Below are 14,302 nucleotides of genomic sequence, written 5' to 3' on the forward strand. Positions count from 1 at the left end.
GTGGAGGGCGGATTTTGCCACCAATTTTTTTTTTTCGTTTGGTGATCAGTTACATCCAGGTATGTTTGATTACTGCTACTTTCATTCGTCTTGGTCTTGCAGGGACGGACTGACCGCACTGCACTGTGCTGCATCGCGGGGCCACACCGAGTGCATCGATACGCTGATCAACCTGTGCGGCGCGCACACCGACCAGATCGACTCGAACGGCTGCACGGCGCTGCACTACGCGGTTACGCTCGGGCATGCCGATGCGACGTCGCTGCTGCTGAAGCTGGATGCCGATCCGAACCGGCAGGACCGGAAGGGCCGCACGCCGGCCCACTGCGGGTGTGCGAAGGGCCAGATGGAGACGGTCAAGATACTGCACGCGAAGAAGGGCAATCTGTGGCTGCGGAACGCGAAGGGCGATCTGCCGGTGCACGATGCGGCCTGTTCCGGCCGCCGCCAGCTCGTCCAGTGGCTGATCCAGATGAAGCCGAAGCACATCAACACAACGAGCAACGACGGGCGGACGCTGCTGCACATTGCCGCCGGGCACGACAATGTGGACATGTGCAAGCTGCTGCTGGAGCTGGGCGCCGACGTCAATCTGCTGTACCGGCCGTCGTCGAAGGGGGCGCCACTAACGCCGCTCGATTACGCGCTGGCCAAAGGGTACCGGTCGACCGCCAAGTACCTGCAGATGCAGGGCGGCCTGCCAGCGAACAAGCTGCGGCTGTCCGGGCGCCAGCAAAAGATCCTGCCCGACATTGATCGGGTGGAGCCGCTGAAGCTGACGGAGAAGGAAGAGCTGATCGATCTGAAAACGTCCAAGCGGTACATCGTCTATCTCAACTCCAACTCGGACAGCGAGTCGCAGGAGGATCGGCCGCACCGGAAGAGCCGGCACAAGCGAAAAGGCAGCCACCGGGGTCGCCGCACGAGCAGCTGCAGCGATACGGTGTACCTCTACCGGGACGGCTCGAACGACATCAGCCGGTCGCGCAGCAATGCGGAGCTGCATCGCAGCGATCAGCGCACGGGCAAGCATCGCCGCAGCAGCAGCTCATCGTCCGCCAGCACGAGCGGTTCGTCCTCGGACGGCTGCTGCCGGCACGTGCGCCGAAAGCACAAGTGCTACAAGAAGTGCTCCTCCAAGCGGTCCCACTCGCGCGACCGACACAAGGACCGCGAGCGGGAGGAGACGCGCGACGCACCACTGCCACCGGACGCGCTGAAGGAGTACGAGTTTAAGTACGCGGAGAAGAAGGAACCGGGGCCGCGCAAGCCGGGCGAGCGGTGCGGCAAGATCATCCTGAAGCAGGTGCACAGCGGCTCCTCCGAGAATGATTCCCCCGCGAACGGAGGTGGTCGGGCGGGACCGGGGCTAAAGTTTCCCTCCGAGCGACGCGAAACGCATCTCGGGCTGCCCGTGCAGCTACAGTACGGTGGCGCTGGTGGGTTTGATGCTTCCGGTGGTTTGAGCGATTTTTTAGACGAACCCACGTCACCCCGAACGCCACCGCGGGCCGAGTTTAACATCCGCAAAGAGTCGGACGCGAAGAGCGAGGGCAAGTCGTCCGACTCGAGCACGACGAAGAAGAAGAAGGTTAAGGGCACGGGCAAGAAGTCGAAGCTGGCCAAGACGGCCAAAAAGTCCGACTCGCCCAGCGAGGAGGAACAGGCGAAAGTGCCGGCACCGGTCACCGAGGTGGTAACGCAGGCGCAGGTGCACCCCGCGCCCGAATCGATGTCCAAGTCGACGGAGGACGACGGTGCGGCCACGGACGCCACGTACACGATCGAGCAGCGCACCCGGTCGGACGTGGAGGGACTCAGCGAGACGGAAGAGCGTAGCGCGAAAGGGGGACTACCGCGCGTAACTAGCAAACCGATGGCGGAAACGATCCGCGAAGAGGTGCGCGATGAACACGCGGTAGAGATGACGCAGCAGCAGCAGCAGGCGGTACGCAAAGATCGCTCCAAGCTCAAATCCGCCAAGAGTGACAGCTCCAAGAGCCACTCCAAGTCGGAGTCGTCCGATAAGGAAGCGTCCAAAGTGCAGCAGAAACCGCCGGCACTCCCTTTAGAGGAACCGCCGGCCGCCCCGCCGGCCCCTCCTCCATCACCTCCTCCGTTAGCGAAAGAGCCGACACCTGAGCCGGCACCCGAACCCAAGCCTGAAGCAATCTCCGTCCCAGAACCGAAGCCGGAACCACAGCCAGCACCACTGCCACAGCAGCTAGAACCACTGCCCGAGCTGGTGGAGGAGCGGACGGAACCGACGGTTGAGTCGCAAGCGCCCCAAGGCCTGGAAGTGGACCGAGGCGGTGGAGGCGGCCCGGCTGAAGATGAGCCTTTAATAGCGGAGGAATCACTGCCGCCACTAGTAGAGCCGGAAGACCCTCCAGCGCCGACGAAGCTGGAAGGGGAACAGAAAAGCACACCGGAGGAAACGAGCGAAAGTTCACCGTCGAAATCGAGCGAAGAGACGGAACCGACATCGGTCGTGCAGGAAGTCCCCGAGAAGGAGGAGCAAAAACCTGCCCCACCACCGGTGGTCGAGGAGCCACCGAAGGTGTCGGAAGTGGTGCCTCCGGTGGTGGAAAAAGCGAAACCGCAAGAGCCCGCGAAAGAGCGACCCAAGCTGCGCCGTTCGATGGAGTCGAAGATGGAGAGCGTTGAGGAGGTGACGGCTCCGGTACCGGCTGAGCCAGTGCCGCCACCGCTAGACCAGGCAAAGGTCGATCAAACGCGCGGGTTTTTTGTCAGCCTGGACGGCACGGCTGAAGATGACGAGAAGAAGAAGAAGAAAATCAAGAAGAAACCGCGCCTGAAGGAGGACGAGCAGCAGGAGCAGCAAAGCAGCAAGGATCAGGACTCGGGGTTCGAGCCGAGCCCGCAGGCCGTACGCAGCAAGCCGACCGTGTTCGAGCGCCCGACCCACACGGCCACCCTGCCGCGCCGGGCCGCCTTCTCGATGGTGGAGGAGCGGGCGGCCAGTTCGCGGCCGGAGGGCCGCAAGCCGGGCGACAAGAACGCCGTCAACATGACGACCGTCCAGCAGTCGATCCATCGTAACATTCGAAGGTAGGCAGCAACAGTTGGGGTTGGCGCAACGATCCCACTCTTCTTCAACCACGAATACACACACACACACACACACACACACACACACACACACACACACACTGAAACACACTCTAGTCTCGTAGTACACATCGACACCAGACGCTACGTGTAACGTGCCCGTGCCCGTAGTGACAGCTCCCTCCGTTAGAGGTCGGCCACCTTCACATAGCTCATCTTTCACTGAAAATGTTCCTCCCCCCCCCCACCCCCCAAGTCCCAAAAATCCTTTCCGTCCGTCCGTGTGCAAGTGTTGTATGTTGGTGTGAAAGTGTTTGAGAGTGCGAGCACGTGTGGTCACTGTGGCCAGCATTCATTCCCTTCTACCCACCACTCCCACCACCGTTTCCTGCCAACTAGCTCCTGCTCCTGGCCTCCCGTAACTAGTGTTTTTGCCGCCTAATAAGAGACCTAACTCTGAAGCCGAACCCCTCCCCCGTATTATTGTTTCAGATAAAAGTAAAGAAACACACTCAAGAAGAGCATTGTTCAAGAGGGTGTAATACAGACACATACAGAGCAAAGAACAAAAAAAAACTAATACAAATACAAATAGTGCGCACCAGATTGAAACTACACTAAGCCCCGAAGCACACTGAACAGCAATCTCAAGTACTGAAAGGCCATCCCGGTCATGTCTGCAAAATAAAATCCCGTAAACTTACTCAAGCTTTAGTGAGAGTGCACCGATATGAACATTTCTACAACCGAGAAGCCGTGCGGGCGTGAGTGTGTGTGTGTGTGTGTGAAAGAGTAAGTGAGTGTGAACTGACCGGAAGCATTCAGCCCTGAGTTGCAGAGTTTGTAACGCATCCGGCAACTTTGAAGAAGATGAGATGAAACGGATGGGGCCAATCAGAAACAGGCCGGCCCGTCTACTAGGCAGGCTCACAATCGATAATCGTTGCGTTCGACAGTTACAGACAGGTTGTGAGGAAGGTTTTGTTTTTAAAGCAATTACCAACCACCAAACCCAGCTACTTCTTCTGCGTTTTCTGTAGTATCTCCTCAAAAAAGGGTCAGTTTAATGAGCAATGTAGGGGGTTTCAGGTAGTCAGTAACGAGAGTTTCTGTAGACATTAGATTCGTAGTGTGAGTGTTGATTAATATGATGCAAGATTCAATTTGTACACCGTTTCTTATACCAATATGTACTCTGTGGCGAGGAGTGTGTAGGGATGTAACTGTAGGATCAGCTTTCAGGAGACACTTAGTGTCCTTTTGAGGTGTAGGATGTTTGGTAGAGTAAGCACGCCACGCTTTGTGTGTGCCCATGTGTGTTTGTGTGTGTTTTATGGTGTGCGTGTATCCTTAGTGCCCACAGTGTTAGGAGGCTAGAATTGTAATACGGGTAGGACTGTGTAGTAGACAATATTGTGTGAGCAAAACCCACCGACTGTAGAGTGTATCTTTTCACCGAGAGTTTGGTAGTAATAATAGTGAATAACATAGTTTCATGCTAGACAACAACCTCCTAGTAAATGGGCGAGCGCGGGATGTTGGGCTTCCTGAGAGCGATATTTAAAATTCGTAAGTAGGCAGAGAACAAGTAGTGAAAAGCATGGATTTGAGCAAAACAATTATTACACCAAGGTCCAAACTCCATCCTTACGGTTACTTCCATTCCTTACCCAGTTCCTGTTTTCCAAACTCAACTCACCTATTCATTGTGTATGTGAAGCTCTGTATTTTCTGATGTCCTAAACCTTTTTTTTTGGTGTCACCATCAATATATGTTTCTTTTCGTCCTGTGCCATTTCCGTCAAACCGTTGTGCGTTTTATGTTTTGTTTATTATTACTAATTTGCTCACATCTGTGTCGTTTCACTCGCTCGTGCGCTTCAAGAAGCTTTAACGCGATCGCGAACATCCACGCAACCTCTTGCTTACGTTCCTTTCCGAGCGCTATCAGTGCCGTTCGGTTGCTGTTGCTACCGCAGCGCGACATGCTGAAAGCCATACTAATCATACGCAAGCTATACAGCAAACAAGCGAAACAAACCCTTCCCATCAAAGCGCAGCTGCTGCGGCAAATCGAAACAATGAAACAGTGTTCAGCTTAACAAAACAAGTCTAGACAACAACAACAACAAAAAAACATTCAAACTCCCCTTTCTCTTAAAAAAAACCAAACCAAACATCAACAATTCTCAAAAAAAGCCAAAACCAACAAACCAAACCTATCAATCGCCCAATCACTGCCCGCTCTTATTCCCAGATATTATATGGAAAGAAAAATTTTCCAACACTTGTTAGAACTGAAAAGTTTGCAAATACGGTCGACGAAAGTGAACGAATCGGTGCTGGTGAAGCGGGCCGTCGACGATTACCACAAGTCCACGATCGAGCTCGGGTACGAGACGGGCAGCACGCTCAAGCGCTACCCGTACACGGAGTACTCGTTCCGGAACTTTGAGCTCTTTCTGTACGACACGCTCAAGAGTCTGCAGAAGCGCGAGACGTACAATTTCCAGAACATCTCGGAGGTGTACGATGAGGTGAGTAGTAGCTCCAAGCTTGGCTGATTTGCATGCAAGAGGGATGAACAAGCTCTTAAGATGATTCGTTTAAGCTGTTGTCGAGTGAAGACCGGGGATAAGGTTTTGTTTTTGCGCTGGTTAAATTACCGCGCACCGCTAGAATCGAACGAACGGCCAGTTTATAAACATAGCCTTTGCTCGGGGAGAAATCCTATCACCAGTAAGCCCGTTACCATCCGCTTTCATTCGCTTTTGGTTTCAGTACATTGCTGCAAAGCCTGCCGGGGGGAAACTTCATTAGTTACAGCCTTTTCACGCTCGTCCGCATTGGGCAGCTCGCGGCCTCGTCGACGTTTGATGAGATTTATTCATAAGTCCTTCATTTCTGTCGCCATAATTACATCGTAACGTCGACTGAGATTCGACCGCGCGAATAATCCGACCGAATGGCGTCCGATGCGGGAGCGCGCAGTAGGTTGCCGGTACTCGTTTGTGCCGTTTTGTTTGCGCGTTCAAACCCCGTTACCCTGAGACAGGGATCACAAGCAGGGTGTTTTTTGATGTCACTCGTTGCAGTCTCGCTGTGCCGTTGGCGCTGGAGCATCGTCGATTGACACGACGCTTGTGCTGGACTGCTCGATGGCCGTCATGGTCGTAAAGGTTTAGTTTGGTGCAGCGGGAAAAGTGACAGCAGCAGAAAAGTGCTATAATGATCTTGCCAGTGAAACTGTGTACTTTGGTGTCGTGGTTGGAAAGGGCGAAAGAATAAATAGAACCGATAGGGCAGCCAGTTTGTGGTGCTACCCGTCGCAAAACGGCTTGCCTTGGGTAAGGGAGCAAAAAGCACGTCAGTGACATAAATTCGTTCGGCCAGCAGAAGGCACTGTTGAGTTCGTTAGCCGTGCCCTGAGAAACAGTAGTCCTGCTAAGTGTCACGTCACGCTGAGAACGTCTTGGCGAACCGTTTTCACTTAGGTGATGAGCAGTTTAATATTTCAAATAGCAATCACGAACCGTCCGCACCGAAGTCCGAAACAAACTGGTTACAAAAAGTCAATGCACGGGCATGGTGATGGGTTTAGATATAAGTTAGCTATCGCTTTTTGGGGAGTGAAAATCTTGAATTTGTTGCGTTGATTCGGCCTCTAATATGCTTTTGATTCGTCCGCTCCACTTTACAGGCCGAACGAAGGCTAAGCCCGGACGTGAGCCGCTACGAGCGTGCCCTGAACTGCACGACCAAAACACACCGCTGTCTTCATGCGACCCACGCCTACACAGGCATTCCCTGCGCTGCGTACAGTAAGTATACACCATTGGCCGCTTCGTACTGCAACCGAACGCAATCTAATTGATGCATCTTCCCATCCCACCACCCGACCATCCCGTATTTTGCAACGATATTTGCCATCGCGTGCCCAGTACCGATGATGAACCATCACACGATACCGAAGCTCGGCTTCGGGCCGTACAAATCGAGCACGTCCGGGGTGGGCAGTTTTTTCTTGCCGAAAATCCTAACGCACCCGACGGACCGCAGCTGCACCGGAGGGAAGGTCGCACTGGAGCTGACGCACGGGAACAGCAAGCAGGTCATTACACTGCCATCGGAGAAGCTCGATAGCAATAAGCGTTACTATGTTACGTTCACCCTAAATCCGGACGGCACCACTGACGGTGATACTCGTTGTTCATCCACAGGCGACCCCGACCCTGGACGAGCAGCAGCAGCAGCAGCAGCAGCAACATCAGCAGCACAACCGCAGCAGCAGCAGCAACAGCAGCACCAGCGCCAGTCCCACGAGCAACCATCAGATACTGATGCCCAAGATAACGCTCACCCACAACGAAGTCAGCAGCAACAGCAGCACCAGCAACCTCATCCTTCCCCAGTCGCGGAACGGCAACGGTCACCGGCTGTTGGGCCACAGTCGCAGTCCCGTGCCCTTCCCACAGTAGACGAGCGGCGATCCGGTGGTACCAACAGCCCGCGGGGCGCTACACCCGCCTAGCGCTCTCGGTGGGCCGGAAAGGTCCGTTCGCTGGACGACCTGGTACAATATTTAAACCGTACGGCGGTTGGGCTAGGAGCCAATGAGATTCCGGCACCGAGTTTTGAACCCGGACTGGAGCATTGGGTTTGGAGGGCTTACCCGTATGTGTGTGTGTGCGCGCGCGCGTTTGTGTATGTTGTTTTTGGCTGTAAATATATGACACTCTGTCTGTAGGCTCTTCCCATGCCCATGGGTGGGCCACGTAACGCTGTGCTGTCTGTTTCGAGTACCTTCCACAAGCAAAACTAAGCGAGAGAGTAAAGAAAGCAAACAAGAAACGAACTCGTTTTCATTCAACTTTCTCCGTTCCATTCATGTGTATGTGTGTGTGTTTTTCTTCTGTTTTCGTTCATGGCCACTTGGAGAGGTCTACCGAGCTGTACCACTGCTGGTAACTGCTGAGAAAGTAGACGATAATGTGAAGTATTCTGTCGGATTTTGTGTTTTAAGGGTCGTTAGCATTAATGCTCGTTCCTTGACCTGCGAGAGGTAGCAATCATGTTCGTTCCATGTCCTTGACAGGCTCTAGTGCGTGTTTGAGGTTGAAGGTCAGTATGTGACCCATTATACATGGTAGAGTTCTTAGCTTCCCGGGCAAGCGTGCCCGAATGTCCTTGACCTGAATCGAAACTAATTACAGCCTATTTCACCCCTTTTTCCGTACACTTTCCCATGCCTTCAAAGACTTTTTCCCCCAAGAAAAGGGAACTAAAATTGCATACAAGCGGTGTTCCGATAGTGTTCCGCAAAGCTTTCAGCCTAAAGCTTCCACAAGTCAGGCGATTGCCGATTTGATAATGCTGGCTCTTGGGGGCTGTGCTGGGTACATACGAGTTCGCGTGCAAATTCATAAAATGCATGGTTTGATGCACGCTACCGGCTGTTTGGCACTCAACACACGACCAAAGCTCTACGATTTCGGTATGGACGAGTTTGCCTGCATAATAGTATTTTTGATTCTCGCGGTGCCTCAGCTAATTAGCGACTTAACAAACGAGAGAGAGTGTACCGTATTACACGAGCCTATAAAAGTCATTATCGGTCCTCGCTAAGTTTTGCACATCAAACAGATGACTGGTCTCGTGCACATCCTGCTCTTGGTAGTTGTAATTACTACTGAAAGCTCACTTAATTCTACTTATTTTTATTTAATGCCAAATACCGCCATTGCCCAGAAGGCAGGAGAAACGCCACATGAAGTCTTCCGTAACAATTGAAGAGAAAAGTGACGGAACACTGAACGAGACAAAGGACGACAAAGTTTCAAAATTTAATTAGCTATGCTTCATCATTATACTACCCTGCGACTTCCAGCACACGACATCGCCGTAGTCGCGTGTGCATTATTAATTACCGATCGGGCGTTGTAAAGCTACGTCATTGGCATCTCGCGCGTGTAACATGTACTTTGTCCTAGGAGCGTTGAAAAGTTTCGGGAAACACACCGGAAGTGCTGTACCCGATGCCGAAAGTTGCTGAATCACCGTTTGCTGCTGCTGCTTTATGTTGCTGTTGCTGCTCCTGCTGCTCCTGCTGTTAGTTGCGTCTGAGGTTAGTTTTGCCAAAGTGGTAAACATGATGTTCTTACTAAGATACTAATACCATTAATGTAACAAAGTAGCTAATAGAGAAAGCTATCATTTTCCAATAGATTTGGAGAGACATCCTCAGTATAATAACTTCCAGCGAAATCAGTGCTAGTCTTTGAATGTCATCGACTTGTGATGAAGATGAAAAGAGGTCGAAATAAAGTGTCCTTGATATTTACAACCATTTATTGGAAAAAAGGGAAAAAGAGATACAGAAAACAACCAGAGTGTGAAAACGAACTCAGCCGTTCAGTGAAAAGTGATGTAAACAGAAGAGCAATATTGAAATGAGACAAACGGTGCGTTACATTTTGTAACTACTGAGAATTATACGTCGGGCGAGTAGGAAATGGGAGTGTTGGGTGAACTAGAAACATGATCGTCTAGCGAACAATGCGTGCGTTATTTTCTGTCAACGTTTTAGATACCAATTGTAGACTTTGTTGTAAATAAATAGAACAAACAAAACCAGAAACTCAACTGATCATTGTGGCCATAGAGTAATTGCTAAATATTATTTCCTCCTTTTCAGCCGTGATTCAGTTATTTTCCCCACATCCCCAATGATATCCATCCGGTTACTATGCAATGAGTGTCAAATTTCATGTCTCGCTTTCTTTTCTTCCTTTTTTCAATGCTGATAAGCTTCGCCATGCCGACCCTGTCAATCTCTTGGGTGTCGGGCTGAGTGTTGCCTATGCTGTCCATAAAATCTTACCATCGTTAAGGATACCGTCGGCTACGAAAACCACCGTCTTACGGTCTTGCCCGGAAGATGCTTCCCCCTTCCTCAAGAGACACCATTCAGTCAGCTTGATTCTAATGGCTGCGTCAGTCTTCATCGTCAACACGACGGCGGAGCTTAACACAATGGCCCGTGCACAGCCCCTCGGGAATGACGCGCCCTTGGAAAGGCGGAAATAATACACAACAATGTGCTCCCCCCCCCCCCCCCCCCCAACCGGACCGACTTCGTCTGACAGTGCCCGTGCTCGAAGGTTCGAGGTTAAGGTCCCGGCGGATAATAAAGTTAATCTGCATTTCGCCGAAAAATGCACAATGGCTAGACTGCACATTGACTCGTCCCGACCATCGGCCTGATTAGCATTGCCCTCGTGTCGCATTGCTCGAACACCAGGACGACCCGGGGAGGAGCTGGCCCCAGCTAGGGCCTGATTATCGTCATCAGCAAACCTCCGTCGTTAACATTGTTAGGTACAATCAACGGATCCATTTGGGTGGGTGATAAAATGGGGATGGGGTTTCTGCAGCGTGGTAAATATCGTTGCAGTGCGGTCGTGAACGATTGCGCTCAGACCCTTTTCTGGGCGTCCGGATGATTGTTCGTATACGAATTAGTTTTCATTTGTTGACGCGCCGGGGCTGTGTGCAGCCTTTCGGATGCTGCGTGGGCAAAGTGGGCGAGCGAGTGGGTTAGATAAGCGAGGTGTAAAGTTTGTGATGCTTTTGCTCACCCACTTCAAATGACTGCAGGTCGGGTGGGTGGGTATGCCAGCTCGCAGCAATAGGGAGTTCAACCGGGTAAGATGGTGGATGTCGACTCGGCAACTTTTAGCTTTTTGGCGCATCGGGAGGCAGTAACAGGGGCATGTAATCTGTGATATAAATGGTGTTTATCAGGGTTTTGAGGACGGAGCGAATGCATATAAAACGAATCTCTGTAGTGTTTGATCTGAAAATCATTTATCGCTGTAATCTCTGTACAAAAAAGTTTGATAAGCAAAGCAAAAGTTGCAAAAGTTTTGTATCGCGGCGTTTGCTTTTTTGACCATTTCAAACGAATGCCGAACAAAAAAATACGTTGGCACCATACATTTTACTGCCGGTCGATTGCATTTTAAAAGCGAAAAAACCTTACCTCAAACCTTGGCCTGTAAATTGCGCCGCTGTGTACGTGTGTGCGTCATGGACATGGGAAGGCGAACAAAATTAACTTGGCAGCATGCCCTGCACTTTTCGACGGGAGCCTGTTTCGTGAATTGCAAAACTTTCGGCCCAAACTTTGTTTGCGAGTTTGTTGTTTATACTCACTATCCTTTCATTTTCATAATGGCCTTTTCTGCGCTCGTGCACTTCCCCCGGGCGCGCTTCAGATCTCACGCCACTCGAGAGGAGGGATTAAAGGTATGCCTTTCATTTCAACCCATCTCTCTCTCTCTCGCTCGTTCATTCGCAAAATCTCGTTCTATGTATATTGCTCCTCTTTCTGCAAAAGGTACCGGGTTTGAGTGGTTGCTAGGTAGCCTCGTTAAGTAAGCCATGCTTTTAGCTCTGCTAGGTTACGTTGAAATATTTCATCAGCATATCAGATTTATGGCACTGATTGGCAGGATTTACGGTGAAGCTACTGCTACCTAGTGTGTTTATTTGATGTAGCGGAGAGCTTGTTTTATTTCCTCACAAAAAAGGCATAATTTGTTTCCAAGAGGAATTTGTTTCTCTTCCGAATAATGTCGATACTTCCATAGCATTATTAAAATTAACATTAAATCACCAGTTCCAAACATCACTCAGCCAGTATGTATGATACTTTTTTTTCTTTTTATATAATAATCTTCTTTCAACTTTGGAAGAATTCATTGCTGGTATCATCTCTCGCAAAGAAAACTCGCTAAGTAATGGTGAGAGTGAAAATAAGCAAGTGCTTTTTAACAAATCATCATTATAATAACCCTCGTAATCTTGGACCGGTAATGCACCAGGAAGCATATTCTCTTTCAAACAAACACAGTTACACGCTCACACTTTCTGCATGCTTGTTGGGCAACCGTAAGTGTTTCTCGTCTACACGCTGAAATGCTCTTATGACCCCTTTAGTCGGTGGACGGTCGGTCGAGAGCGTTGGCGCTGAGCTTCAAAATGAGATCGTGCACATACAGTGTTGAGCGCAACATTGGCATTGAGAGCAGCTTAAGTTTAGTTACAATTGCATAATACTGGTTAGATTTCTTTACAATGTCCAGAGTGCACAAATTTACGTACATTCAGAAGTTTTATGCTTTTTTTAAGAATCTGAGGTCTACAATTTTGCTTGAGTTTCAATTATAGACAAATGCTACACGTGATGAGTTTCTCTCATTGTATGAAAATGTCTACAAAATGCTTTATTCAATGATTGAACAACGCATTCAGTGTTAGAAAGCACACTTTTCTATAATTTTTACAATATATTTCAACCATCCTACTAGACTGTTGTTGAAGTGATGCGTGTACCATTTTCTTTAAATACACACCAATCATGCAGCATACGTTCGTTCAAAGCTCGTCCACTCCCGGGACGCTCTTTGGGCCGACCAGTGCAGCAGCGGAATGGAAAATTGATGGAGAACGGTAGTCAAGTATGCAGTCTTGTTGTTGTTTTTACTTAAGCTCGCCAACACATTTGCCACACGCACACACACACACACTCACACACATACTCACATACGATGGGGAACTGGCTCACACGGAACACGAATCGATGCTTCCCGGCAAGCAGAGCCCGGCCGTGAGCTGTACCTCAAGTTCGTCCGGCAAATATGGCGACCGTGAGGAACGGAGGATGGAGCATCAGCAGGAGAGGATTATCGCTTAACTGTTTGGTAGTTTCCCGTGCCGCTGTTTAGAGCGCCACGGCGAGTAAACAATGCACCGAGAGCCCGAGTGACGGCCCACTTGAGGTTCCGTTTCCGGCGCCGTGTTTCGTCCATCACAAAACAACCTGCTCCCGAGCCCACACCCCGGCCACAGCCAGAAAGCGACGACAAAGAAGGCGGCAGCAGCAGCTTTTGCGCCCCACTCGACGAGTCTTCGAGCACGACAACCGCAAGGACAAATGTTCGGCAAGCTGTGAGAAAGTTCCGCTCCGCTTTTTTTTCACCTCCTCCGGCCCTCCTATCCTGCTTACCTGCTGTCCCGTTGCACTGCTCGGTGCTTTAAACTACGATGCACAGACGTGGAAAGTGTTTTATCAAAAGTTTTGTTTGAAGCAATACTCAAAGTCTCCGCTTCCGCGGGCCGGCGAGCACTTTCTTCAATTTCCACCCAGCATCGTTCCCATCGTTCGCCGGCAAACGGTCGCCGCCCGTTGTATGTTAGTTCCGGATAGCTGTGTTGGCAAAGTTCGCTTCCCACATTCGGTGCAAATTTGAAACACAGCAAAGTGGGCCACAGCATAGCAGGAAACAAACAACGGCATCAGCAGCAGCAGCAGCAGCAGTAGTGGTGAGAAAAGTTTGCAACGCGCTCAAACGGTGGAAAACCCTTGTAGCCCAGTCTTGAAGTAAAAAAAAAAAAAAGAACGAACGACCGGGCAGATGACATTGCTGAAAACGGCGCTTGCACAGCCACTGTTTCACCTATGCGCGATACAGCGTGAATGGTTTTCTTTTCTTGCTGTTTGCCAAAATCTCGTTCCATTTTTCGATTGCAACCGGGTAAAGTAGGTAGCAAACAACGAGCTCGTTTCGAACGAAAATATTGCTTTTAGCAATAGCTTTACCTCAGCCAACCTCCCCCTCCCCCCCCACCCTTCGATGACGATGACGATGATGGAGGATTTCGTGCGAATTTCGTACACGACTATTAGTGTGTTGCGATTAGGAGTCGGTCGTTACCTGGTGTATTTGCTGTCGCACAAGGAAACAGAGGTAATTGAAGGAATTCGCGGAACGCCGAAACCCTTGAGGTGGCGAGGGAAAACTTTTGGCAGGGCTTGGTTTTTATTGAACCTGTGAGCGAGTTTCCGTTGAAAATTTTAAAAATAACGTGACGTAGGTTTTAATACAATGAATGAATTTAATGAGCTAGAACATTGTTTACATTGAAGCACCATATTGTCATGAATGCTTAACGTTGTTGCGCACTCAAAATCTATAAACGAAAAGTTAAATTTGTGATTAAACAGCTGGAAACTTTATTTTTTAATAGTTTCCAAGTAACATGATCATTGTGTTGATTACTATTCCCTTCTCAAAAAGCTGCCTATCTTAAAACTCATGTTACTTACCCTTATCACCGCTTCGCTCACGTGCATCAACCGGCGTAAAGGGTCCGATCCATTTGTTGC

At 50.2% G+C, this 14,302-nt stretch overlaps 1 protein-coding gene across 6 annotated transcripts in view; it reads left to right on the plus strand.

The window, feature by feature from the left end:
- Positions 1-7,851, plus strand: part of LOC11175612 (ankyrin repeat domain-containing protein 12) — a 36,703-nt gene extending 28,852 nt beyond the window's left edge. For 4 of the 6 annotated variants that reach the window (XM_061645302.1, XM_061645304.1, XM_061645300.1 and 1 more), the window contains 4 exons: positions 103-3,072; positions 5,330-5,609; positions 6,773-6,893; positions 7,014-7,851. In XM_061645302.1, the coding sequence (XP_061501286.1) occupies positions 103-3,072; positions 5,330-5,609; positions 6,773-6,893; positions 7,014-7,603 (3,961 nt within the window). In that variant the 3' untranslated portion in view covers positions 7,604-7,851. The other 2 variants (XM_061645301.1, XM_061645305.1) reach the window with 2 other exon arrangements.
- Positions 7,852-14,302: the final 6,451 nt, after the last annotated feature.

This window comes from Anopheles gambiae, chromosome 2 (genome assembly GCF_943734735.2).
Source record: "Anopheles gambiae chromosome 2, idAnoGambNW_F1_1, whole genome shotgun sequence".
In the NCBI taxonomy this organism is placed as follows: domain Eukaryota; kingdom Metazoa; phylum Arthropoda; class Insecta; order Diptera; family Culicidae; genus Anopheles; species Anopheles gambiae.